Below are 27,497 nucleotides of genomic sequence, written 5' to 3' on the forward strand. Positions count from 1 at the left end.
AAACAGATCTGAATCAAATGATAGATAAGATCCCATACCCAATCCTGTGACGGTGACCTGGACTTTGGCCTGGATTTTGCCAAACTGGTTCTGAGCTTCACACACGTACGTGGTCTCGTCTTCAATCCAGAGGTCTGGAAAAAAACAATTAATCAGGAAGCTGCATTAGAAAATTGAGTTTGAAACAAAGGCTAAAAAATATATATATAATAATAGATATAAGAAATATAAGTATAAAAAAAATTAAGCAAAGATTCAAGGTTTTGGCCTTTCATTAAGATCTTCAGTTAACTCAATGATTTAATTTTTTTGTTTCGTTCATTCAACATCAGTCTGATCTTATATATTGGATAAAAATATGATTTATATGGATATATAAATATTTTTAGCTGCTCCCATTAGAGGTCGCTACAGCGGATCATCCGTCTCCATACCCCCCCCGTCCTGTACATCTGCCTCTTTCACCCCAACTACCTGCATGTCTTTCCTCACCACATCCATAAACCTCCTCCTGAGTGACTTACATTTATCTCATAGCTATTGGGTTAAGGGTCTTGCTCAAGGGCCCAGTTTGGTGTGGCTAAGATTTGAACTCACAACCTTTAGATCTAAAGACCAATGCAGTGAATTGTTTAGGGGCTAAGACTTGACTTCTGATCAAAAAGTCATGGGTTTAAATCCCACCACCACCAAGCTGCTGGGCCCTTAACCCCCCTGGAGTGCTCTGGATAAGTGCCAAAAAGTGCCTGCCAAATGCCGCAATGTGTATGCTAGGAAGCCTGTATATGTTATGGGAAAAGTGCTAAAAATAATAGCTTGGTAGGATATTCACTAGTTATCTGCAGTTCTCCATCCCTCTTTTGAGTGACAGTGCTGTGGCCACGGTGCCGGGAGAAAAAGGCAGCATTGTCCTCTCTTCTCCAGGTGATGCGTGGCTCAGGGTGGCCCTGGACGTGACATGACAAGGTGACGTTAGAGCCTATGTCTGCTGCCACGTCGGCGGGCTGCCGTGTGAACTGTGGAATGGCTATAAAGACAGAGAGAGGAAAAGGAGAGAAAAAGAGAAAGATTAAAGGTGGAATTAAATTGCTTTTCAATTACGAATTTTCTGGGTTTGCTTACAGCCCACGTCCAGTCTGATCTTGGCCTGAGCCGTGCCTGCCAGGTTCACCGCCACACATGCGTAATCGCCAGCGTCGGCCGATTCGACCCGTTGAATCCTCAGAGCGCCGCTGTTCGGATCCACGCTCACGAACATTGACATCTTCACCTGCCTGTCACCTGCAAGTTTGTTAGAGTGTGTTAGCAGACTGTTTGAACCTACAATACAATTCGTTTCTTGATAAAGACAATATGGACGAAAGTGTTGGGGACACTGATCTTTTCCAGCCGTATGTGGTTCTTTATTAAACTGTTACCACAAAGTTCGAGGCTCACAATTGGATAGGACAGGGGTCCCCAAACTATTAGCAAAAGTAGAACATCTTACCAGAAGAACAGAGCTTATTATAATATCAAATGGTGACAACATGGAATCTTACGGTCAGGTATCCACAAACCTTTGTCCATGTAATCTATGTAAGTGAATAAACTTTATCAGGCAACTTCTTACTTTTGTACCACAGAACCTCTGGCTGTGGAATTCCCGTTACTGTACACTCCATGATAGCAGTCTGTCCCAAGCCAACCAGGAGCCTGGGCTTCAGGATTGTCACCTGGGGAGACTCTTGGAATTTGGGAACAGGATAAGAGTTAAACAGGAAAAGGTTGATGAAAATGTGTTCTTTTTGCACACTTGAATAGAGTGAAAAAAATAATAATCCAAATATAGTAAACCCCACATACCCCACCCACCCACTTCGATCACTGACCACAACCCTGACCAATACTGAAGAGGATGAAACCTCTGTGGTACATGTTACTGACCGATGTAGCTAAGGAGAGCGGTCTTTGAATCCATCCCTGCTGCATTGCTGGCCAGGCAGCCGTATACCCCTGCGTCCTTCTGCACACTGCCCCTGATGATTAGTGTCCCATCTGGGATCATCCTGTGCCTGGAAAAACAATGCAATGTTAGCACCCAGAAAATCTGAAGAAACGGCAAAATGTTTGCAGAACATTGTACGAGGCCTTTACTTACCTACTGGAGCCTGTAATGAACATGTCGTTATGGGTCCACACCATTGTAGGAGTGGGATAGCCTTTCGCTGAGCACTTGAGCCGCACCTCATCTCCCGTACTAAAAGTCTGGTTTGACGGGTTCACCGTTACTATCGGCCGGGCTGGCAAAGAAAAACAGGCAGATTTGAGTTCTTAATGTACAACATGCCCCAATACAATATACATATATAATATATATATAATTTCTCTTCTCCACTGGATCTCAGAAGCACAAGTATTGATTCCAGACACTCCCGATTCAGATTTCACGATGTGTAACTCCACGAGGGTCTGCTTTCATTGTTACTTTTTATTTCCAACTGCCAAGTTCTTGAGAGGCCCTTGCCTTTTTTTCTTTTGCCAGTTTCTGATTTACAGACTCTCTTTCCCTTTGTTCTGCTTTCCAGACCTGAGCAGAGGCATGGATTTGCACCTTGCCAAAGATCTGGGTGACATCAAGGGTATATTCTCCAGCATGAAGAAAAGGATTAAGGGGTTTAATTACTGCAGAAGAACGTAAACTTTTTCTGAAAGACCTACAGTCACTCAGTTTTCTATGGGGAATCTCAACATGCTCTACATGTAAGAACTAAAATAAAGTCTTGTTACAGTTACAACCCCGAAATGGATTCCTTTCCTTAAAAAAAGCACGTCCTGGATATATATATATATATATATATATATATATATATATATATATATATTAAATGTAGGTATATATATATTACACCTCTAGTTGAGGTGAAGCGATAACAGAAACAAATGCTTCCCAACATTTATTGGAAAATAAATAAAATTACAGACGCACATTTAAGATATACCTACATTTAAGATATATATATATATCTCATCTGTCCCCGGGGATTTTAACAAGCTTCTACCGCTGCATCATTGAGAGCATCCTGACCAACTCCATCACTGTATGGTACGGAGGCTCCACTGTGTGTGAACGTAAAGCACTGCAAAGGGTGGTCAAAACCGCCCAACGCATCACTGGCACCCAACTACCTGCCATTGAACACCTTCACCACAGCAGATGTCTGCGCAGAGCTCACAACATCATCAAGGACTCTTCACATCCCAGTCATAAACTGTTTAACCTCTTTCCATCACGAAGGACATACAGAAACTTGCGCACCAGAACCAGCAGGTTCAGGGACAGCTTTTTTCCATCCACCATCACACTACTGAACTCAACACTACACCGCTAAACCACTACAAAACAAACATAAACAAAAGTCTGTATATAACCTCTGTACAATACATGTACATACTTCATATTATATCTTTTCACTCCTCATTACATCTGCACTTTTTATATCTGTATGTATATTTATCATTACTGTACATTCTGCCCAACATTTCACATTCATCTGTGTATATAATGTATGTGTATATATTTATATATATATTTTTTTTTATATATAGTAGACTGTTTATTCAGCTTGCTACTCCTTAATGCCATAATCTTGTGATCTGTAACCTTTCATTTCTGCACATTTTTCTTAATTACTGTACACCTTTATATTTATTCACTGTACTTCTGAATGTCCACACATCTCTGCACTGAAATAGCCTTTATATTTATTCACTGTATATACTTCATATATATATACCACTGCTGTAAATATGCCAGATAGTTATCTGCACTGTAAATATGCTAGATATTTATCTGCACTTTTGCACGACTGCTACATTTTGCACTTCTGGTAGATGCTAAACTGCATTTCGTTGCTGTGTACCTGTACAATGCAATGACAATAAAGTTGTATCTATCTATCTATCTATATATATATATATATATATATATATAGATATAGATATATATATATATATATATATATATATATATATATATATATATATATATATATATATATATATATCTTAAATGTAGGTATATATATTATATTACAACATTTATATTATATTATATTTCTATTATTTCATTATATTATAACTTTCAGATTTCATTCGCTTGTTAACAGTCAAAATATCATATTATTCTAATTGACTGAAAAAAATTTAAGACTCAAAAGATGATGCACACTTTAAAACATTTTATGGCTTTATAAAGTTAATCAAATGCCCATAAATGGAAAGAAAATTAAAATTTAAATGTATTGGAAATGATTAATCTCTGTCACTGCTATGAACTGACCCCCACCCAGAATATGACTAATATCAAAGGGTTTTAGGAGTCAGATGTCCACAGTGGTCCTTAGGGTACCAGCACAAGAACATACTCAGCAAAATATCATTTAATTATTGTTATCGATAAAATAAAAAATCATAGTCATAATTTCATTGTTTCCTTCTTCTCAAGGATTAAAAACAAACAGAAGTTTTAGAAATTTGGGACCTTCTGTTATTATATCAGGTATGATTTAAATTCCAGAAAAGAAAAAAAAAAATGAGTACTTTCAATTCATTATCTTTCGTTTCTGCTAACAATAAAACAAATCTCCACAATAATAGTAGTCACTCCGGTCTATGTCATTTCCTGTTACAGACCTCCATTAAAAAAAGTAAATATTATGTGGCCCTCAAAGAAGGACTTGTTGTAACCGAAACAGCAATTTTCGATCTTGTCTTTGGTGTCGTACTTGTACCAGTACCGAGCCCACTGCTAATTCTGAGTCTAAACATGTGGCCGTTGAGCGTTCGAGTTTTGCCTGGTTGGATGTCACCTAACATTCATTCTTGGCCTGGCTATAAAGCCATAATTATCCCGAGTCTTAGTCACTAAAGCGCACTCTAATAGACTCGGTTTTCCCTCAGGCAAGATATTTAACAGCTCAGCCAGCTCTCATCCCGCTCAAACGTCGCCTTCTCATCCAGCCTATGGCAGCCTTACACACATTTCCATGCCTTTAATGTCTCCCTCAGACCTGTGCCTTACACGCAGTTTCTGAGAGAGAAAAATAATAATAATAAACCCGTGACTGGCTTCGTATTGTTCTGAAAGTCAGGAAATCCATGCCATAACCAGGGGTAAGGAGCTAGATCGGAACACACACCAAAGAAAAGTGTGTACACAAAGTTGGGGCAGTTGTCGCTGACCTGTCCGGGCCTCACTATGTCAGCAGTCCCACTTCAAAGAGGTCATAATGACTAGGACAGCACAGGGGTCTCAACAGGTGGTGATTACCTACTACACACACACACAGCGTGTGTGACAGCTGTTTGAAAGGCTAAGACTGACAGTCAAGTGATCTCCAGTTGAAAAACTTGACAAGAAATTAAAAAGTAATAGATAGAGGAAATAATTTTAGGGTAAAGTGGCTTTGACATTTATAAAATTATAAGTAATACAATTATACAATTATATTGTATAATAATCCTATCATTACTATTTTTTTTTTAAATCTGGAGTATACATCATATAATAAAAAAGTATTCACAAATCCAAAGGACACCTGACTTTTCCAAACGTTTGTGGTTCTTCCCTAAACCTTTACCACAAACTCAGTGGCATACAATTGTTTACAATGACCTATAGACCTCAAACCCTATTGAACACCTTTGGGATGACTTGAAAGGGCACCCCAGGCCTCCTCAATCTTGACAAAATCTAGTGGAACATCTTCCCAGATGAGTTGAGGTTATTATGACAGGAAATAGGGGCTAAATGTGTAAATTGGATGTTCAAAAAGGGGCACATTGCAATCTTCTGGTCAGGTGTTCACAACATTTTATTTTGTGTACACTGTTTAGATCCTGTGAAGTGAAATCGAGAGGATACAAAAGATGACTCATGTGAGGAGGAGAAAGGGGGCAGGGCTTCCAGGGTGTCCGGTTAATTTTGGAGCGTTCCAAAAACCTCTATGACTGATTCATGTCTCGATTGGTGTACCTAGCTAAAATACACAGCTGTTATTTTGTATTTTTGATTCAGAATCAAAAATTTGAAAAAAAAATAAATAAATTCTGGGCAAAATGCATAAATGTGGGGCTGCAGCAAGCTTTTTGTTTGACAAGACCAGGAAATGAAATCTTCCCAAAGGTAGTATTGGAAATAAGTTCTTAAAATTTTAAATTTACACAGAGACTTAGCTCTCCCTGTACAAACCATGTGACACTGCATGGAAGGAAAGCACAGCATTTGTCAGAGCGATCCGGTGCAGCTGTAAGTCATTTTCACACATCCAAGCTATTAGGGTGAAATACTGGAGCAGGGCTTTTCTAAAAACAAATCTGGTGCTTGAGACAAGTTGTGCCAGAAATCCTAGTTCCAGGAGCGTAAATCATATTGTAGCTTGTGAGGAAATCTGAGGACTCACGTTCGAAATGGCTAGTTATAGAAAGCTCTGCCCCTTCTGGATATTTAGGACTTTTAGAATAACTTATACAAAGTGAAGAATGGATGGGGAGCCTATGCACTTACACTGTACACTGAGGTAGACACGAGAAGCCGAGACTCCGCCCTCGTTAGCAGCGACGCAACTGTACCAGCCGGCATCATCTGCTGTTACACGCAAGATCTCCAGAGAAAGGTTGGAAGTGAGACGAGAACGCCCGTCCATTCGGACGTCCATGTTGGCACGTTGCCAGGTCAGGTTGAAACGTACGGTGCTAGCAACCACACAGGTCAGCAATGCGGTGGAGCCTGGCGATGCTGTTACATTGGAAGGTACAGCAATATCCGGTGGAGGCTCTAAACCCAGACAAACACAAATACAAATACACAAAGAATCAGCAAACACTTCAGAGATTTCCTCAGCTGTCCAACACATTTTTCTTCAACAGTGTGACTCTTGACAGTTTTGCAAAGCCGATCTGATCTATGGCGGAAAAGGAAACTGCAAGGGATTAGAATGTGAGAAGGGATTATTCGACAGAGACACATTAATTTGGAGGGAGGAAAAGAGTTTGGCTGTCACTGTTTATGCATCATGGAGCTATAAGTGGCCTCATGACAATTGCATTAGCAACGCAAATTTGTACGATAAAGGTACTTTTGTCACATGTACATTACAGCACATTGAAATTCCTTCTTCACATATCCAAGCGATATTAGGAAGCTGGGATCAGCAATAATATAGCACCCATGGAGCACAAGGGGTTAAGAGCCTTGCTCAAGAGCCCAAGATAAGCAGGGTTTGGCAACTGTGGGGCTTGAACCTTTCAAGCAGTAACACAGATCCTTAACCACTGAGCTCCCCCCAGCTCCCCCAAGCAATTATTACACTTTTGTCAAAAGTCTCTCTCCAAGAATAAGTACAATCCCTTTAATCCCAAGGCATGATAACCTCTAGAGAGATTGAATTATCTAAGAGAACACACTCCCCAGCCTTCAACTCAGACTCAGAAAGAACTGTTTTCGTTTAAGTGAACATGAAATAATACTGCATATCCAATTGCACCCGGGGAATGCTGAGCTCCTCTCATGTTGGGTTTGGGGGGCAATTTCACACTTGGCATGAATACTCAAGGATTCATTCTCATGCAGGGAAGAGCTGCCTCATTACATCTGCTTCGAGTGATTGTTTTTGCTCACGCACTTTTGGAGTGTTGACGTGAGCAGCTTTCACACATGGTATACGTTTTTTTACAACAGATTTTTTTTTTTAAATCAACCAGAGAGAATGCAACTTTCACACTTTATCAAACACTCCAACAAAATCTGAACATCCATAATGGGGCTTTTTAATTTGTCAAAAGTACATTACAGCACAGTAAAAGTTTTTCTTAGCATATATCATATAGGTCAGAATGCATGAAATGGAACCCCCTTTGAGTACAGAGGGTTGGGGGCCTTGCTTAAGTGCCCAACACTGGCACCTTGGTTATACTGAGGCTTGAACTACCAACCTTCCGATCAGTAACCCAGAGCTACCACTTCCCATTAGGGCTTTTTTTAAAGCCCAAAGGAGTGGCAGCTTGGCAATAGTGGGACTTGAACCCCTAACCCACTGATCAGTAAACCAAAGCTACCACTTCCAGTTAGGGCCTTGCTTAAGGGCCCAAAAGTGGCAGATTGGCAGTACAGGGGCTTGAACCCCGACCTTTCAATCAGTAAACCATATCCTTAAACACTGAGCTACTACTTCACATAAGGGGCTTGTTCAAGAGCCCAAGAGTGGCAGTCTGGCGATACTGAGTCTTATACCCCTGACCTTCTGAACAGTAACCCAGAGGCTTAACCACTGAGCTTCCACTTCCAATATGGGCCTTGGTCAATGGCCCAAGAGTCGCAGCTTGGCTATCATAGGGTTTGAACCCTCGACCTTTTGAGCAGTAACCCAGAACTACCACTTCTCATTAGGGCCTTGCTCATGGGGCCAACATGGGTAGCTTGGCAATACTGTGGCTTAAACCCCTACCCTTACAACTGGTAACCTAGAGCCTTAACCACTCAAGGACAGCTTGGTCAATACTAAGTTTTGAACCACCAAACTAGCTACCACCTCACACTTCTACTTCCTACCCAATTTGACTCAAGATTCTTACCAGAAACATCCAGAAAGGTCCGGGCTTGCCCAGTTCCAGCGCTGCTGATGGCGATACAGTCATAGAAGCCCTCATCTTTAAGAGACACCTTAGCTATCTCCCATGACACATTGGATGACTCGCTGTTTCAGGTAAACCAAGAGCAGAAAAATGGTGGACAAAAAAACATTTTTAATACACCATTTAGCTCCTGTAAAGGGGGAGAATTCTATATTTGAAGAATCTATATCTGAAGAATGCACCTGAAGATCTGGTCGACTCCCAGGCGCTCACCATTTCGGCTGAACCTCAGGGTGAAGGGGATCAGACTGTCCACATGGCACGTGAGTTCCCCCTTTTGCAAGTAGTAACCTGGAGTGGTGAAGGGCATGCTCACTTTTGGGGCGCCTGGGAGAAAAAACATTTAAAAAAATCTTATTAGCTTTAAATTAGATTTCCATGTGATTTATTTCATGCTGCATGTTCTATGGAGAACCTGTGTCTGACCTGGGATGATGTTAGAGAACGAGACGCTAGAGACTCTCTGAAAGAGAAAGCCGTCACGGTCGTAGCCAGTCACTCTGAGGAAGAAGGCTTCATTAGGAGGCATAAAGTCAGTGATGTTCCAGATGCCATAGGGCTTGCGTTCAGGATAGTAGTGAATAGGTAAGGTCTTTATCACGGCACCAGTGATGCTCAGGAGCTCCAGCTGATTGGCGCGTGCAGGACGGGACAGACCTGTCGTGTTTAGCAGGATGAAGGTCGGGATGCCTGCGTGTGGAAATGTGTGTGAGAAAGAAATTGAGATCATCATCTAATGGTATGGAAATTGAAGATAAGACACATTGCATTCTAAAAACATGATTAGAATCTCTTGAGTTTTTCAGTTCAAAAAACAGTTTTTGGGTTTAGGTTTATTGATTCTTTAAACTGTTAGGCAGAATTGTTTTACGACTACCTGGCGTCGTTCCTTAGTCTTGGACACCAGATTTTCTATGAATGTGTTTTGCCATAAATACATTATTAAACCTATATAATGTAGACAAAACCCTGGAACCACTTCAAACCTTGTACAGGCCTGCTGGAGGTCATTTTGAAGTCTAGCGTGTGCGTCCTGGAAAATCCGGCACGGAAGTCGATGGTGCTCAAGCCCGTAATACGGACTGAGTGTCGACCCTCGCTTATCGTCTGGGTTAAAAATGGAGTAAAAAAAAAAACCACAAGAACTTTTTTCTTTGTTGTACAAATTGGATAAATGCATTAGACGGTTATAGTATGGAAATTAAGGTGCATAACAGTCCAGAAAAGTCTTAATTACTCATAAGTCATATATATGAGGCCTGAATCATGTGTTCATTATGGTACCATATCTTCACTATGCACGATGAGACAGCTCTTAAAGATGATTTAGACATCCATTTCCACAGGACTCTTTCGGCCTCATCTCTCTCGCTCTTTGACAACCCGAGGAAAAATCAAAATCACCCGAGGCAATGAATCGGCATCTTTCTCTCTCTCTCTATGTGACTGCATTACCGTCGAGGGCTTTCCGAACTTTGTTTTCCAGCCCCACCACGCACAACTATGGCAACCGGTCCTGAGGGCTGCTCGCATACTTTTGAAATTACAACCTTCCGAAAGCATTATCGCGGGGCCATAACAAAATGGCATACGAAGCCAAGAAGTAGTCATCGGCTAGGTCAAGTGGTCCTATAGGGTTACTTCTGTGGGAAGTAGAGGAGAATACAGGAGAATTGAGGAAAAAAGAAAAGGGGGAAAAAAATTTAAGATGTGTCGTTTTTAGGTTAAAAACTTTATAAAACGACACAAAAGCAAAAGAGGGGTTGCCAGATCATGGGGACCCAATTAAGAGAAAAAAATAAAATAAAATGACACTGACATCCTGTTACTGAGCAGGAATATTATTCGTTCCAAATCCATCCTGTAACATTCAATTTGTCTGCCATACAGTAATACAGTGCTGTGAAAAACTATTTCCTGATTTTTTTATTTTTTTTATTTTTCAATTATTATTATTTTTTTTGCATATTAGTCACAATTAAATTATTCATTTCATACAACGTAACTATATTCCCCATACTCAATGATTCAGATTATTAGGTGCAGTTTTTTAAATGTTGATTTCCTTTATTTAGTAGGAAAAAAGGCTAACCTGTCTGGCCCTATGTGAAAAAGTAATTGCCCCCTATACATAATAACTGGTTGTGCCACCATTGGCGTCGGGTCAACGTTGCTGTGGAGGAATTTTGACCCACTTGTCTTTGCAGAATTGTTGTAATTCAGTCACATTATAGGATTTTCGAGCATGAACAGCCTGTTTAAGGTCAAACCACAACATCTCGATCCAGACTTTGAAAAAGGCAACTTAATTTAAAATTTTTGAGCCATTCAGAAATGGACTTGCTGGTGAGTTTCGGAACATTATCCTGCTGCATATCCAAAGTGCTCTTGAGCATAAAATATGTTACATATACAAAACCTTTTAAAAGACCAATCATACCGATTAGCATCGATAGTCAAGAAACAGAAGCCTCTACAAGGAAAACTAGCGCAGCGCCAAACTGAGTATCCAAGGAGGGATAAAAACAAAGGAGGAGGGCGAAAAAATAAACATATAAAGTCATGGGCGGACAGAGGGAGAAAACATACGACAGGGGTATAAGAAGGAGTATGAAAGACGGCCTGCAGTTACACGAAAGGTCTCCAGGACAAAGTTTAGAGGCAACTATGTCTAGTTCTAAGTGAAGCTATCAGGGCCCAAGTCGGTCCTTTCAAAACATTCCGCAATTTGTTATAAAAAGGAGGCGAGAGCAACGTTCTCTCTGTTACTGCAAGTCAAACAAAACTCCCTCGCTTTGGCAGTGAGTTCTTTATCACTCGATTCCCAGAAGAAATTGCTCTGAATAGACATCAATAAGTCATTTAGATTTTGTTATTTTATACTTTAGAACTGAGCAGTGGCAGCTTGGTGGTGCTGGGATTTAAACTCACAACCTTTCGAAACAGAAGTCAAACATCTTTACTCCTAATTCACTACCACCTCCCCCCACACATGATAATAAAATAGTATGGGGAACATCCCATTCCACATTTAGTCTCCATTAGCACTTACAATAAGCTCCACTCTTCTGGAAAGATGTTCCACTAAATTTTGAGGAGATTTGTAAGATTTCATTCAGATACTGATGTAGGTGAGGTGTTTCTTTTTTCTTTTTCCTATTCTTTTGTTTGTTTGCTTTCATTTTTATTCTTTCTTTCTTTCTTTCTTTCTTTCTTTCTTTCTTTCTTTCTTTCTTTCTTTCTTTCTATTATTCATTTAATTAATATCATTCTTTGTTTTTCTCTTTGTCTTTATTTTTTCTTTTTCCGTTTTTTACTTTTTCTTTTTTCATGTTATTTATTTTCTTGATTTTATTATTGCGTTCTGCTTCTGGTTATTCTTCTGATTCTTATTTATTTCTATATTTTACTTTATATACTTTATATACTTTATTACTTTTTATACTTTTATTCCTTTTTTGTCCCTCATACCTGAGAAAGCGAAGATCTTCATGCTTTACCCTCAGATGGAGGACCTGTTCTTACCTTTATGGTCCACATGCCTGGCTCTGGATCTTTAAGGTTGATGACCTTGGCTGAGTTGGGGATGTGAAGCAACTCGGTCAGTCCATCTTTGTTCCCGATCAGTTTCCCTGTGAAAAAACATCTCTTGATTTTGGTGTCACCATGAATTTGGAAACTAAGTGTCTCACACTAGTCTACATTTTTTAAGTCAATAAATCAGAATTTGTGTAATACCATCAGGAATTCTACACATTCCAGAAAATTCCACAAAGTTCCACCTTAGGCAGCCCGGGGTAATTTTGTAGACAAAAATCTACAAAGATCGTGTAAAACTCTTCGTTTCGTTTCGTTACTAGCAAACGAGGATGTTGTTCCTACCCTGAGGGTTGCGTATCTCGATGTTCGGTGCCGGACCACTCAGAGCAACGGTGACCTCCTTCAAACTGGGGTCAAAGGGGATACCCCAGGTGTTGCTGATTGGACTGTAGTGATCAGTGGAGAGCAGGTGGACTTTAGAGGACTGCACTGCCTCTTCCACCCATTTAAGGACCTTTGCAGAGGAAAGATACATCACACAAATAACATTTAAGGAAACAGTGGTGGAAAAAACAGCCGGTGTAGGATGGGATCCCCAGTCTGCTATGATCTTAGAGGGGTTTTAAGCGCTAGTTAACTAAATAATAACTACAGGATGCACATCTGGTCTGAGCATCGAGTCTGGACGAGCGTAGAGAGTTTTAACAGAGCCCCATTACAAGCGTTACACACAAACAGATTCAAAAACATCCACTGCAGAAATCTGGAAGCGTTTGGAATCGCACTGTTTGGAAACAAAGCAAGCGGAACATCTGTATGCTAGCTTCTTGTTGTTAGCAGCGATGGTGATTTTGTATCATTTGGCTTGCGATGGTAAAACCCGCGTATCGGGCAGGCGCTACGGGTAACAGTCTCATGAGATGGTGTAAAAATAACCCAGAGAGACGCAGTTCTCCAGGTGGAAATGGCTCGTGGATGAGAACGATTTGTGAGAAAAACCTGACAGGACGTCTAGAGTAACTCAAAGAACTGCTCTTTACACTTGTGCTGAGCTAAAAAGTAGCTCAAGCTACAACAGAAACATTAACAAGTCATGTAGAATAGTTGATGAATGACAAAGAGGAAGAAAAACCAGCAAAATAAATTATCATTAGTTAAAAAAACAAGAAGGAAAAAGAAAGAATAAAAAAAGAAAACAAGAAGGAAAAAAATAAGAAAAAGGAATCAAAAGGGATGAAAGAACAGATAGACAGATCATAGAGATCTAAAGCAAATGAATAATGAGACAGAAAGAAAGAAAGAAAGAAAGAAAGAAAGAAAGAAAGAAAGAAAGAAAGAAAAGAATAAATGAATGAATGAATGAATGAATGAAAGAAAGAAAGAAAGAAAGAAAGAAAGAAAGAAAGAAAGAAAGAAAGAAAGAAAGAAAGAAAGAAAGAATGAATAAAGGAAAATGGAAATAAATAAGAATCAGAAGAATAACAAGAAGGAGAAAGAAAAATAGAAAAAGAGAAAGAAATAACAGAAAAAAATCAGCAGAATTAAAGGATCAAAAGAATAATAAGAAAGAGAAAAAATGACAAAAAATGAAAGAGAGAAAAGAAAAGAATAAAGGATGAAAGAATGCTCTCACCTCATTGACCTGTTTCTTGTCCAGATGGAACACCTGCCCTGAGCTGGTGGAGGCAATTTCTTCATACACCTTGTAACCAATGTGTGATCTGTCATCACAGTCCCCAGTCAACACAAACACCACCTGTACACACACACACACACACACACACACACACACACACACACACACACACACACATTAGAGAAGCTGGTGTAAGCTGATGCCAGGTGTTTAGTTTGGAGGGATCAGTGTGTGTGTGTGTGTGTGTGTGTGTGTGTGTGTGTGTGTGTGTGTGCGGATGTGTGTGCGTGTGTGAGTGTGTGTGTGTGCGTGCAGGCGTGTGTGTGTACCTGAGACTGTTTTTGCTGAATGAGCTGCAGGACCTCGTGGGTCAGTCTGTAGTCTTTCGAGCGCGCGTCTGTGAAAACGTAAATGAAGGAACCTGGCAGAGAAATTTCCAGCGCAATCTTTATGGCTCCGATGCTCATCTCAGGACAATCTCCGCCCCCCTGGTCATCATCAGCACTCATTAATCACACATTATACACACATCAATCATACACACATCACACACTGATCATGCACACATTACACACTGATCATACACACATCAATCATACACACAGCACACACTGAATCATGCACAAATCACACACTGATCATGCACACCCAACACACACATCACTCATACACACATCACACACTGATCACACATACATTACACACTAATCATACACACATCAATCATACACATCACACACTGATTATGCACACATCACACACTGATCATGCACACCCAACACACATCACTCATACACACATCACACACTGATCATACACACATCACACACTGATCACACACACATTACACTAATCATACACATCAATCATACACACATCACACACTGATCATGCACACCCAACACACACGTCACTCATACACACATCACACTGATCATGCACACAACACACTAATCACACACACAATACACACTGATCATACACACATCAATCATACACACATCACACACTGATCATGCACACACAACACACTAATCACGCACATTACACATTGAACACACACATCACACATTGATCACACACATCACACACTGATCACACACACATTACACACTGATTACACATCACACACACACACTGATCACACACATCACACACATTACACACTGATCACATACACATACACACACATCACTCACACACACACACATCACACACACATCACTCACACACATCACTCACACACAACACACTGATCATGCACACATCACACACAACACACCAATCACACACTGATCATGCACATCACACACACATAACAGACTAATTACACACATCACATACACATATCAGACACTGATCATGCACACATAACACACACACTAGACACTGATCACACATCACACACACATCACACACACACTAGACACTGATCACACACATGAAAAACTGAAGGAAAATAATGACAGACCATATGAAAGGAAAAAGAAAGAAAGAAAGAAAGAAAGAAAGAAAGAAAGAAAGAAAGAAAGAAAGAAAGAAAGAAAGAAACCTAAAATAAATATAATAAAGTGAGAGAAAGAAAGAGAAATAGACAGAGCTGATGTAAAACTTATAAAAGGAGTCTCCAATGTCAGAGGTGAAGCAGTAACTTTATATTACTTTATAGTTTCTCAGGAACATAAGAAGCTGCAAATCTTTCTTATGAATCTCTGAAGAGAGAAACAAGAGAAAAGAAAGAGAGAAAAAATGAGAGAAGAGAGAGAGAGAATAATGCTGCTCTTTGTTTACTGGAAGATCATCCTAATTCTGAAACACATCTGGAAAAAAGGGAATCTTCTCTAAGCAGGCCTGCAGCACTGACGGAGCTCCACACCAACACTATAAACGCTGCTCTGATGGCCTGAGCATGTGGACAATGTCAGGAGATGATAAATTATCCAACAAGTTTCATCACAAAAGTTTTTTTGGATCTGCTGCATTTGCTCGAATTTCTCCCCCTTGGTCGAATCCTCAGGAAACATGCGCAGACGCCCAGGCGATTGCGACACGACACGCAAACATCTGCTCTGGACGCCAGATCGAGTGTGTCCTGATACCAAACGCGATCGGTATCTCACACCACGTCTCAGACATCTTCTCTTTCAAACCGTACCTTTCCCAAAAACCCCTCGATCTGAAGGAAGGCCACTCTCACGACACACCAAGGACGGAGTCTCGTGGTGCGCAGCAGCTCGAGTGGAAACCACAGCTTTGGCTTCATCTTCAGGAGATCTTCCTGGATCTGCCGAGCGATGTTTTTTTGTTTGTTTGTTTAAAAATGTTTTAAAAAATTCAAAAAAATCAGCAACAGAAAAACAAAAAGAAAAAAAGAACAAAAAAGAAAATACGGAAGAAAGGGTTCAAATCACAGATGGTATGAAAGACTGAAGATTGAAAGATGTAAAAAGAAAGAAAGACAATAAAAGATCATATCAAAGAAAGAATGAGAGAAAGAAAGAAAACAAGAAAGAATTTCTATCTATCCAACCATTTTATTGATGGGATTCAATGTTTGAGACCACACCCACATCCACACATACACAGGAGAAGGCTCTGTTTGAGGGTGTGTTGAGGGTGTGTAAGAGTGTGTGAGGGTGGATGATGGTCTGTAAGCGTGTGTGAGGGTGGATGATGGTGTGTAAATGTGTTTGAGGGTGCGTGAGGGTGGATGATGGTGTGTAAGAGTGTGAGGTGGATGATGGTGTATAAGAGTGTGAGGGTGGATGATGGTGTGTAAATGTGTTTGAGGGTGCGAGGTGGATGATGGTTTGTAAGCGTGTGTGAGGGTGGATGATGGTGTGTAAGAGTGTGTGAGGGTGGATGATGGTGTGTGTGTGTGAGGGTGGATGATGGTGTGTAAGAGTGTGTGAGGGTGGATGATGGTGTGTAAGTGTGTGAGGTGGATAATAATGTAAATGTGTGTAAGTGTGTGTGAGGGTGGATGATGGTGCTTAAGAGTGTGTGAGGGTGGCTGATGGTGTGTAAGAGTGTGTGAGGTGGATGATGGTGTGTAAATGTGTGTAAGAGTGTGTGAAGGTGGATGATGGTGTTTAAGAGTGTGTGAGGGTGGATGATGGTGTGTAAATGTGTGTAAGAGTGTGTGAGGGTGGATGATGGTGTGTAAATGTGTAAGAGTGTGAGGGTGGATGATGGTGTGTAAATGTGTGTAAGAGTGTGAGGTGGATGATGGTGTGTAAATGTGTAAGAGTGTGAGGGTGGATGATGGTGTGTAAGAGTGTGTGGGGTGGGGTGGGGGTGTGTGAGGTATATATATATATGTGTGTGTGTGTGTGTGTGTGTGTGTGTGTGTGTGTGTTGATGTTGTACAGGACCTGCAGGTGGACTCACCTGTACATAAAGCTCCTGCAGCTCAGTCTGGAACTTCTTGGGATCGGTCGTTATGGTAACTGGTCCAATCTCTGCAACAAACAGTACAGTTGTGTGAGCAGGAATGTGGGGATCTGGACAGCAGGACAATGAGAGCAGTGGGTTTTCGGTCTGAATCGTGGATCTGCACGCCAGGAACAATATTAGTGGTGCAGTGTGATGGTGGATGTCCAGCCTCAGAGCCTGGAGCTCTAAAGCTCTCTGACAGGAACTCAGCTCTCGTTTCTCACTGTGCAGAATAAACTGCCGATACACAACACAGGATTTAATACTTTAATAAATCTAGACAAGGAAGGGAGGGAGGAAGGAAAGAAAGAAAGAAAGAAAGAAAGAAAGAAAGAAAGAAAGAGAAAGAAAGAAAGAAAGAAAGAAAGAAAGAAAGAAAGAAAGAAAGAAAGAAAGAAAATAGGAACAAACAAGAATACATGTATGAAAAAGAAAGAAAGAGAGAAAGAGAGAAAGAGAAAGAAAGAAAGAAAGAAAGAAAGAAAGAAAGAAAGAAAGAAAGAAAGAAAGAAAGAAAGAAAGAAAATAGGAACAAACAAGAATACATGTATGAAAAAGAAAGAAAGAAATACAATATGAAAACTCGAAAGAAAGAAAGAAGGAAAGAAAAAGAAAGAAAGAAAGAAAGAAAGAAAGAAAAGAAAGAAAGAAAGAAAGAAAGAAAGAAAGAAAGAAAAAGAAAGAAAGAAAGAAAGAAAGAAAGAAAGAAAGAAAGAAAGAAAGAAAGAAAGAAAGAAGAAAGAAAGAAAAGAAAATATGAAAACTAGAAAGAAAAGAAGAAAGATGGGGTGATGATGGGGTGGGTGTTTGATGGAGGTGTAAATGGAGTTCAGATGAAGTGAACAGAAAGAGCTTTGGCATGTTGCTGGAGGAAACCAGCAGGAGTCGTGTTCTCATCAGCTGTTCCTCCGCCATGACGGCAAACACCTTAAAACTCAGGTGTGCTCAGCGGTGATGTGATGGTGTGTGTGTGTGTGTGTGTGTGTGTGTGTGTGTCTGTGTCTGTGTGTGTGTGTGTGTGAGGTCATGATTAACAGGGAGTTCTTTTTCTCAAGCCAAGACTCAGTAGTTCCTTTTTTTCCTCTCGGTTGCTTTGTTCTTCGTTCTAACGAGCTGTGAAACGTTTCGGAGCTGCTCTTTCCAGAGAGAGAGAGAGAGAGAGAGAGAGAGAGAGAGAGAGGATGACTTCATCACTGCAGCTGCTCTCTCCGCTTTATGATCAACACATAGGAGAGACGAGAGCGATGAAGAGAGCAGGGACGGACCTGCGAAAGCCGTTTTAAATCAAATCTGCCTCGTCCTTTTTCTTTTGTCCATTTATGCCATTTTGGCACATGGCCTTATCCAGTGTGACTTACATTTTATCTCATTCATACAATTGAGCAGATGTGGGGTTAGGTGAGTGGCCTCTGACTTTACTGAACACCTTTGGTAGGAAATGGACAGAAAAGAGTAACAATATCAAAGACAGAAAAGAAAGAAAGAAAGAAAGAAAGAAAGAAAGAAAGAAAGAAAGAAAGAAAGAAAGAAAGAAAGAAAGAAAGAAAGAAAAAAAAAAGAAAAAAGAAAGAAAGAACAAAAATAACTAATAAATGAGCAAATGAAAATGAATGAATGAATGAACACAAAAAGAAAGAAAAAGGGAAAAAGAAATGAATAAACAAGTACAAAAAGAAAGAAAGAAAGAACAAAAATAACTAATGAATCAGCAAATGAAAGAAAGAAAAAGAGAACAAACAAAATGAATGAATGAATGAAGGAAGGAATGAATGAATGAATGGATGAACACAAAAAGAAAGAAAAAGGGAAAAAGAAATGAATAAACAAGTATAAAATAGAAAGAAAGAAAAAATGAAAGAAAGAAAAAGAAAGAAAGAAAGAAAGAAAGAAAAAGAAAGAAAGAAAGAAAGAAGAATAAATGCACAAATAAATGAATAAACAAAAGAAAGAAAGAAAGAAAGAAAGAAAGAAAGAAAGAAAGAAAGAAAGAAAGAAAGAAAGAAAGAAAGAAAGTAAAAAAAAACAAACAAACACAAATAAATTAAGAAATGAAAAAGATGTTATGAAAGCCTAAAAAAGACAGAGCTCATGCCATCCCTCCCTCATCCCTCTCTCATCCCTCTCTCCCTTATCTGTAATTGGATAAAAATGAATAAATCTGCAGCACCAGTTTATTGTTTCTCTCCTTTTTTGTGGGGGGGATTTGGGATTTGACTTTTATTTAACGCAGGCCCTGTAGAGAAGAGAAAAGAGACGGCTGGATGAGCGGGAACGCCCGTTTTATCTTCTCATCCATCATCGTTTTTATGTTCGCTCGCAGACAGACATGTCGAGGACGTTCCGGATTTGAGGCGTTTCTGTTCGCCTGGTTCTTTAAAACCACTGCACTTTTATTCTAAGTGTCCGCTGGAGTGCTTTTTTGCACTGAAAGAAAACGATCTTTGTAAAAGGTTATCGTTAAAGTTTACGCCATCAAAGCCCTCGTTAGACACTAACGCAGTAAAGCGTCTGGCTCGAGGTTCAATCTGGCAAATGTTTCATGCTGGAAAAACTTTCCACAGCCGTATCTTCTGATTAAACTTTTATCTTAGCAGGCGCTGTCTGACTCTGGCCGGACTCGAGCCAGAACCCGGTGCCATGGAAACTGAAACGGAAAACGTGTGTTGTTCGGCTTGAAGAACCCGAAAAGATTCAGACTATTAAAAAAAAACATTTTATCAACATATATTGGAAGCAGATAGAAACCCATAGGATTTGTGGACATCCCACATGTCCACATCTAGTCCCCATTTGCTCTTATAATGACCTTCAATCTTCTGAGACAATGTTCTACTAGATTCTGTGGAGATTAATGCTCATTCAGATACAAGGGTGTTGGCGGTGAGGTCAGGAGGCCTGGGCTACTCAGGAGATCTTCTACTTCATCCCATATCTTCATGATGCTGGATTTGTGCACAGGGACATTGTGATGATGGAGCAGGTTTTGGTCTCCTATATAAAGTAATGGTTGAGATGCCAGCTTTGTAGAGAAGAAGTACATATAACTGGAAAAGTCCTGGTGTTCCAATACTTTTGTCTTTATATAGTGTTGCAAACAATATAAAAAAAAATTTAGTTTGCTATGGATTTTTATTAAAAGCTTAAAACATTCCCTTCGACAATTCCAGATGTTCATGTGATGCAGAAATTGGAATCTAAGCTGTTGCAACAGAATCATTAACCCATTAGAAATAATTAAGAGTGTAAAAAGTGAAAAAAAAAACATGACTGGTTTGAAGTTTCGCCACCTAATAAACAGCATTTTTCATGCTTTGCAGTCTGACGTAATCTCGACACCAGTTCTGCTCCTTTCTGGATCATTTGAGTGTTTAAGTGCTAGCAGAAGGGGCTTGAACACACTACAGACAAGGACACCTGAGTTTAGGGTTTTTATCCAAATTGTTACCACAATGCTGGAGGCACACAATTCTACAGGACGTCTCTGGATGCGGTGGGATTCAATTTCCCCTTCACTTGAACATAAACCCAAAGAGACAGAAGCCTGTGCACAAAGAGAAAGATCTGTGTTACATGGGGTTGGAGTAGAAGATCTGCGATAGAGATTAAATCCTATTAAACACTTGTGGGATGAATTGACAGACAAACAGAAAGAAAGAAAGAAAGAAAGAAAGAAAGAAAGAAAGAAAGAAAGAAAGAAAGAAAGAAAGAAAGTAGAAAAGAAAGAAAGAAAGAAAGAAAGAAAGAAAGAAAGAAAGAAAGAAAGAAAGAAAGAAAGAAAGAAAGAAAGAAAGAAAGAAAGAAAGAAAGAAAGAAAGAAAAAGAAGAGTAAATGCATGGATGAAAGAAAGAAAGAAAGAAAGAAAGAAAGAAAGAAAGAAAGAAAGAAAGAAAGAAAGAAAGAAAGAAAGAAAGAAAGAAGAGTGAATGCATGGATGAATGAAAGAAAGAAAGAAAGAAAGAAAGAAAGAAAGAAAGAGAGTAAATGCATGAATGAATAAACAAAAGAAAGAAAGTAGAAAAGAAAGAAAGAAAGAAAGAAAGAAAGAAAGAAAGAAAGAAAGAAAGAAAGAAGAGTGGAGGTTCTTAAAACAGTACATGTAAAATGCCATGTTCAAAAAGCACAATCCTATAGTCAGGTGTCCACAAACTTTTGTCCATAAAGTGTAACTCCTTCAAATGAAAATAAAGATACAACTCTCTCTCTCTCTCTCTCTCTCTCTCTCTCTCTCTCTCTCTCTCTCCTCCCTCCCTCCCTCCTGCGCCAGACAGATTGTGTAGCTGTGGATGTAATTACATGAACGAGCCACAACATTTGTTTTCTTTTCTACCATGCCTTGCGGGTTTCGTTTTTTTTCGTCTTCCTCAGCACACCTTTTCCACGTGCACATTAAAGATCAGCGATTGTGCTGCAGGAAAACAGTGAATGACAGTGGCAAAGAAAAAACCACCTGGGATGTCATGACGAAGAAACCCAGAGAGGAACCAGCCTCGAAAACGGGAACCTCATCTGAGTTCCATTATTGACCAATTACTGCTGAGGTTTTCAACTGTTCACTGATGGACACTGTTCATGGTGATTGCATTCCTTAGCCATTATAGCAGACTTATGGATCATTATAGCAACCTCATGGATCTTCAGGCTGATCATGTTGATGCATCTTCAACTGCAGCTCCCAATGGCAGCAGTTTTTAGTTACCCTGGAGAATGTTCTAGCATTTTCTAGCGCCAAATAGTGTGTGTGTGTGTGTGTGTGTGTGTGTGTGTGTGTGTGTGTGTATGTGTGTGTGTGTGTGTGTGTGTGTGTATGTGTGTGTGTGTGTGTGTGTGTGTGTGTGTGTGTGTGTATGTGTGTGTGTGTGTGTGTGTGTGTATGTGTGTGTGTGTGTGTGTGTGTGTGTGTGTGTGTGTGTGTGTGTGTGTGTGTTGGGGTGGGCGGGTCGGGGTCAGTGTAAGACACATGAAAACTCGAAATAATTAAAAATTTGTGAAAGAGGAGGAGAGGTTCTAGTCTTCTGTTCTTCACTTCCGTATTTCTAACGTCATTTTCTTCATTTCTTCATTATATCCTTTCTTTATTTCCTCTTTTCTTATATCCTTTCTTTATTTCCTCTTTTCTTATATCCTTTCTTTATTATTTCCTTCCTTTATCATTACCTTAATTTCTTATATCCTTTCTTTATTTCCTTTATTCTTTATTTCCTTCTTTTTATATCCTTTCTTTGTTATTTCCTTTATTATTTATTTCCTTTCTTCCTTCTGTATGTTTATTCATTCTTCATTATTTTCTTCCTTATTTCCTTTTTTCCTTTAATTATCTCTTCCTCAATTACTTCCCACATCATTTCCTTCATTCCTTTCTTTCAGTATTTCCTTTCTTCAGTGTTAAACGTTTGTACTGTGTCAATTTTATACTTAAAAAATATGTTTTTTTGCATGGTTTTCTTTGTATTTTCATATGAATGTCATTCTCTTAAAATACGGAATAAATATTTAAAAGAATTGCGACGTTATTTGAAAAAAGGCCCTCTGTATTTACTGCAATAAATCTGTCAGGGGTTGCCAAATCTTTTCCATGAATGACTATGACTTGGCTGGCAGTATAATCCTTTATATCATTTCCTATTCGAATACTTGGCTGAGTAAAAACGTTAAAACACACACACACACACACACACACACACACACACACACACACACACACACACACACACACACTATCCTGTGGTTAATTGAATTGGTTCAAGATTTTGCAGCGGAGCTCACAAACAAGGAGCCTTTGTTGAAGCACCAGAAGAGAAGAAGAAATTCCTTTCAGCTCCAACAACCCCACCACCACCACCTGACTGTTAGTAATGGCACCCCTTTTTCGAGCACGTACACATCCTTTATCTGGGAAAAGGGGTCAATGATCCGCTGGTGGTGGGAGTCAAATTCGAAGTGTATCCCAATAAAAACAAACAAAAATGATATTCAAATCATAAGCTGTGTTCGAACCTCCTGCAGCCCCGATAGACCCACAATGCACTGCGCCAGTGGAAAAGGGAGACCCGGTGTGGTTCTGGTTTAGATCAGTTATACCCAGTGACGTATTGAGCCTGAGGGTACCATTTCGCTGAACATGATTTCTTTATCGCTATACTGGTGTGTGTGCATGTCAGAAACAAGGAAGCTGAATGAAGCTAACCAGAGAAAAATGATTGAGAAGAATAAATATATACAAAGTAAAAAAAAAAAGCGATTGTTATAAAGAACAGGATTTCGGCATCCTCGCGGAGCGTCTGGTAAATATTAAAGCCCGAGGTCGAATCCTGTCCTGTGTCAAATACAATTATGTTGAATACATCCATATCTGTACCATTAACAATGACTAGGCTTTTTTTTTTTTTTTTTTGAGCCGTGACTCGAATGCAGATTGCAGATGTCCGATCCGGAATCGGACACAAAAAACGGCTATTAAAGTAACTCCCGCTTCCGAGTCGTTTTCCTCGATTCAGATTCAACCAATCAAGATTAAAATCCTACACAGAAAGGTGGTCACATGACCGAAATAAATCCATAATAGGATAATAGGTCATCCAGGGAACGACCGTTTGTTATTAGACACAAAATCAGCCAATTGTAATCAGACACAAATATTGTTCCATTTCATGGATTATGAAAGTAATTCCCACTTCCGAGTCATTTCCTTAATCCTACAAATAAAGGTGGTCACATGACTGAAATAAAATCAATAATCAAATAAATCAATCAGCCAGAGAACATCATATACGCAGTGAAGCATGGTGGTGGAAGCGTCATGTTTAAGGGCGAAAAAAGTGATAAGGAAAAAAAATGGAATTTGAAACATAGAAAAATTTAAATGAAGGAAAAAGTTGAGGGTCTCCGCTTCACTCTCAGAGTCTTTAAATTTTATTTGCCAGTAGGAAATAAAAAAATAACGCTATTTGAAACCTTGACTCCACCATGCAGGGAACACTATGATATTCCCTCATTGAGAGGGTGCGACTCGTTAGTCCAGGTGGGCCGCGCTCCAATCAAAGCACAGCGTGTGTGAGAATAAAGAGTGTGCCTGTGCTTTTCTGTCAGATAGACGAGTGCGCGATTAATACGTCCTCCTGTCCAGCATTACAATCAGAAGTGTGTGTTATGTGCGAGCCGTGCTGTTTTACAGCTGTTTGCTGCTGCGTGTGTATGTTTTAACGAGAACACAATTCCGAACTGCTGAAGGAGTCTTCCAACATGTCCGAGCTCAGGAAGAATTGGCTTTCGGCTCGAGTTGAACACGAGTTCTCGCTTTGGGAAGTTGAAATGGAGCTGACGTTCGGGCGGGAGGGATGAAGGAGAGATGAAGGGAAGGAAGGAGGGGAAAGAAAGAGAGGGATGAGGTGAGTCTTGGCAGCTTGTGAACGTGTAAAAACAGGGACGTGGGTTTTCCAGCGTCCAACAAGACGAAGCGTTTCGAGGGCAGGAACAGTTTTTAATAGAACACGATACAACAAGTCTCCTTTCACTGGAGCCACAGACAGACAGAAAGAAAAACAGACAGATAGATTTAAAGAAGGAAAGAAAGAAAATGAAAGAAAGTAAGAAAGAAATCGAGGGCAGAAAGGATGGCAGAAAGGAAGGAAAAGAAAGATTGAGGCATTTTCCCTTTACTTGAACTAGGAAGAAAAGAAAGAAAGACAGGTAAAAAGAAAGAAAAAACAAACAGACAGATGTAAAAAAAAAAAAAAAAAAAAAGAGCATAGAAAGAAAGCAACATGGATTTTATACTATAAGCCTTTGCAGGTGCTGATCCAGAAGGCTCAGTGTAGATTCCTTTGACCCCGTGATGGGAAGGCTGAAATCTGATTGGCCGAAAACTCTAAACTAAACGTACACATGGTTGCACCTGAGAGAAAAACTCGAAAATTAAGTGAATGAACTATTGGGAATAATTGGTGTAGGTCCAGCAGAAAAGTTCTTGACTGCCCTCCTGGTATTTTCCCGCATTATTCTGAGACAAATCGATACTAGAGTTATACAGCTAGCTGAAACATCCCTGTGCTAATACATTAATCGCCTAAATAGCAGTATAACACTGATTTATGCAAAGATCAGAAGTGATCGTGTGAAATCTCTGAGGAAACGGCATCATGGCCTTACCCAGGACAGATGTTTTCACGTTTGCAGAGATAATCGCTAAAAGGTGTCACGAGAGGTCAGAGTTTTCCCAGCGTCTTCGAGAAGTGATGACAACAAGGACACGATGTGCTCAAGGACTCGTCAGGTGAAATGTAATGACAGGCAGTCAGTGATGATGCAAGGTTTCTGGAGAAACACAGCACCTGGATTAGTGTGTGGAAAACAGCGTCGCTACGGTTACGCCTAGGGGGAGTCCAGAGTTTACACGCATGGTTGCAATGTACGTTTTACAGCTGGAGTGTGCGTTTAGTGTTACATGTGATGTGTCTGAAATAAGAAAAGTTATTTTGGAGTAAATAAAGGTTGGAGATGTGAACAAACAAAAGCATTTGATACGAAAATAACAGGAGTAAGAGAGATAGAAGGAAAAATATAGAGAGAAAGAAAGAAAGAAGGTATAAAAGTACAGAAGAAAGATCGATAGAAGAGGAAATCCATAAATGACACATGATGAGTCATGATCTCAGAGCTAAAGTGATTGATGTTGGAGAGCTCAGGAACGTGGTGACAGCGAGACTGGAAATCTGCGACGCACAACATAACAATTCTCCTGTTTCATATGAACACCAGAACTAATCAATTCCATATTAAACACTGACACAAATATACACAAACAATCACACTGATCTGTTTTTGATATATATATATATATATATATATATATATATATATATATATATATATATATATATATATATATATATAGTACAGACCAAAAGTTTGGACACACCTTCTCATTCAAAGAGTTTTCTTTATTTTCATGACTATGAAAATTGTAGATTCACACTGAAGGCATCAAAACTATGAATTAACACGTGGAATTATATATGGAATTATATACATAACAAAAAGTGTGAAACAACTGAAAATGTCATATTCTAGGTTCTTCAAAGTAGCCACCTTTTGCTTTGATTACTGCTTTGCACACTCTTGGCATTCTCTTGATGAGCTTCAAGAGGTAGTCACCTGAAATGGTCTTCCAACAGTCTTGAAGGAGTTCCCCGAGAGATGCTTGGCACTTGTTTGCCCTTTTGCCTTCACTCTGCGGTCCAGTTTACCCCTAAACCATCTCGATTGGGTTCAGGCCTGGTGACTGTGGAGGCCAGGTCATCTGGCGCAGCACCCCATCACTCTCCTTCTTGGTCAAATAGCCCTTGATGCCTTCAGTGTGACTCTACAATTTTCATAGTCATGAAAATAAAGAAAACTCTTTGAATGAGAAGGTGTGTCCAAACTTTTGGTCTGTACTGTATTTATATATATATATATATATATATATATATATATATATATATATATATATATATATATATATATATATATATATATGTATATATATACACACACACACACACACAAACACACAAACACACACACGCACATGTAGACATATACAAAACACACACACTCTAACTCACATGCACACACACAAGAAAGAAAGCAAGATGATGATAGATAGATAGATAGATAGATAGATAGATAGATAGATAGATAGATAGATAGATAGATAGATAGATAGATAGATAGACAGACAGACAGACAGAAAGACAGACAATGTCAGTTTATAAATTACACATCCTGAGTCATGATCTCACATGCATACACACACACACACACACACACACACATCTGTAAGCTGGGAGCTGACTGTCCATTTTACAGCCATTCAGGAAATGTTTCAAAGCACAAGGGATGAAATGAAGAAATGAAAGAAAGCCAGGGTTCAAAAGGATAAAAAAATGTGAAAAATTGAATCAGTAGAAACATCTTTAAAAAAGCAGGCCACTGGGATGCTCTTTCACCTTCTTCTTCCAGCCCTGAAAAAATACCCTGCAGATGTTGTCATTTATCATTTGCAACAGCACTTAAAAGACCTGTTGAATCGTCTACTTATGTAAGCACTAAAACACTGAAAATATTCCAAGCTTGGACGAGGAAAAAAAAGAAAAGAAAAAAAAAAAACAGCCGCATGTCACTCATCGCACGCTTAGATTTGGCAGTTCGGCTTTCAGCAAAGAAAAAAGGGAG

General features: G+C 39.5%; 1 protein-coding gene across 1 annotated transcript in view; it reads right to left on the reverse strand.

Annotated features, from left to right (window-relative positions):
• hmcn1 (hemicentin 1) overlaps positions 1-27,497 on the reverse strand; it is an 86,988-nt gene that overhangs the window by 51,201 nt on the left and 8,290 nt on the right. The window contains exons 2-17 of the mRNA XM_046872529.1: positions 17,240-17,310; positions 14,179-14,337; positions 13,847-13,969; positions 12,556-12,727; positions 12,199-12,305; positions 9,660-9,780; positions 9,100-9,363; positions 8,856-9,000; positions 8,614-8,735; positions 6,548-6,817; positions 2,141-2,282; positions 1,927-2,054; positions 1,613-1,726; positions 1,123-1,281; positions 833-1,027; positions 39-134 (exon numbers count right to left, since the gene is read on the reverse strand). Of these exons, the coding sequence (XP_046728485.1) occupies positions 39-134; positions 833-1,027; positions 1,123-1,281; positions 1,613-1,726; positions 1,927-2,054; positions 2,141-2,282; positions 6,548-6,817; positions 8,614-8,735; positions 8,856-9,000; positions 9,100-9,363; positions 9,660-9,780; positions 12,199-12,305; positions 12,556-12,727; positions 13,847-13,969; positions 14,179-14,337; positions 17,240-17,310 (2,388 nt within the window). The remainder of the gene's footprint in view (positions 1-38; positions 135-832; positions 1,028-1,122; positions 1,282-1,612; positions 1,727-1,926; positions 2,055-2,140; positions 2,283-6,547; positions 6,818-8,613; positions 8,736-8,855; positions 9,001-9,099; positions 9,364-9,659; positions 9,781-12,198; positions 12,306-12,555; positions 12,728-13,846; positions 13,970-14,178; positions 14,338-17,239; positions 17,311-27,497) is intronic.

This window comes from Silurus meridionalis, chromosome 18 (genome assembly GCF_014805685.1).
Source record: "Silurus meridionalis isolate SWU-2019-XX chromosome 18, ASM1480568v1, whole genome shotgun sequence".
NCBI lineage: Eukaryota > Metazoa > Chordata > Actinopteri > Siluriformes > Siluridae > Silurus > Silurus meridionalis.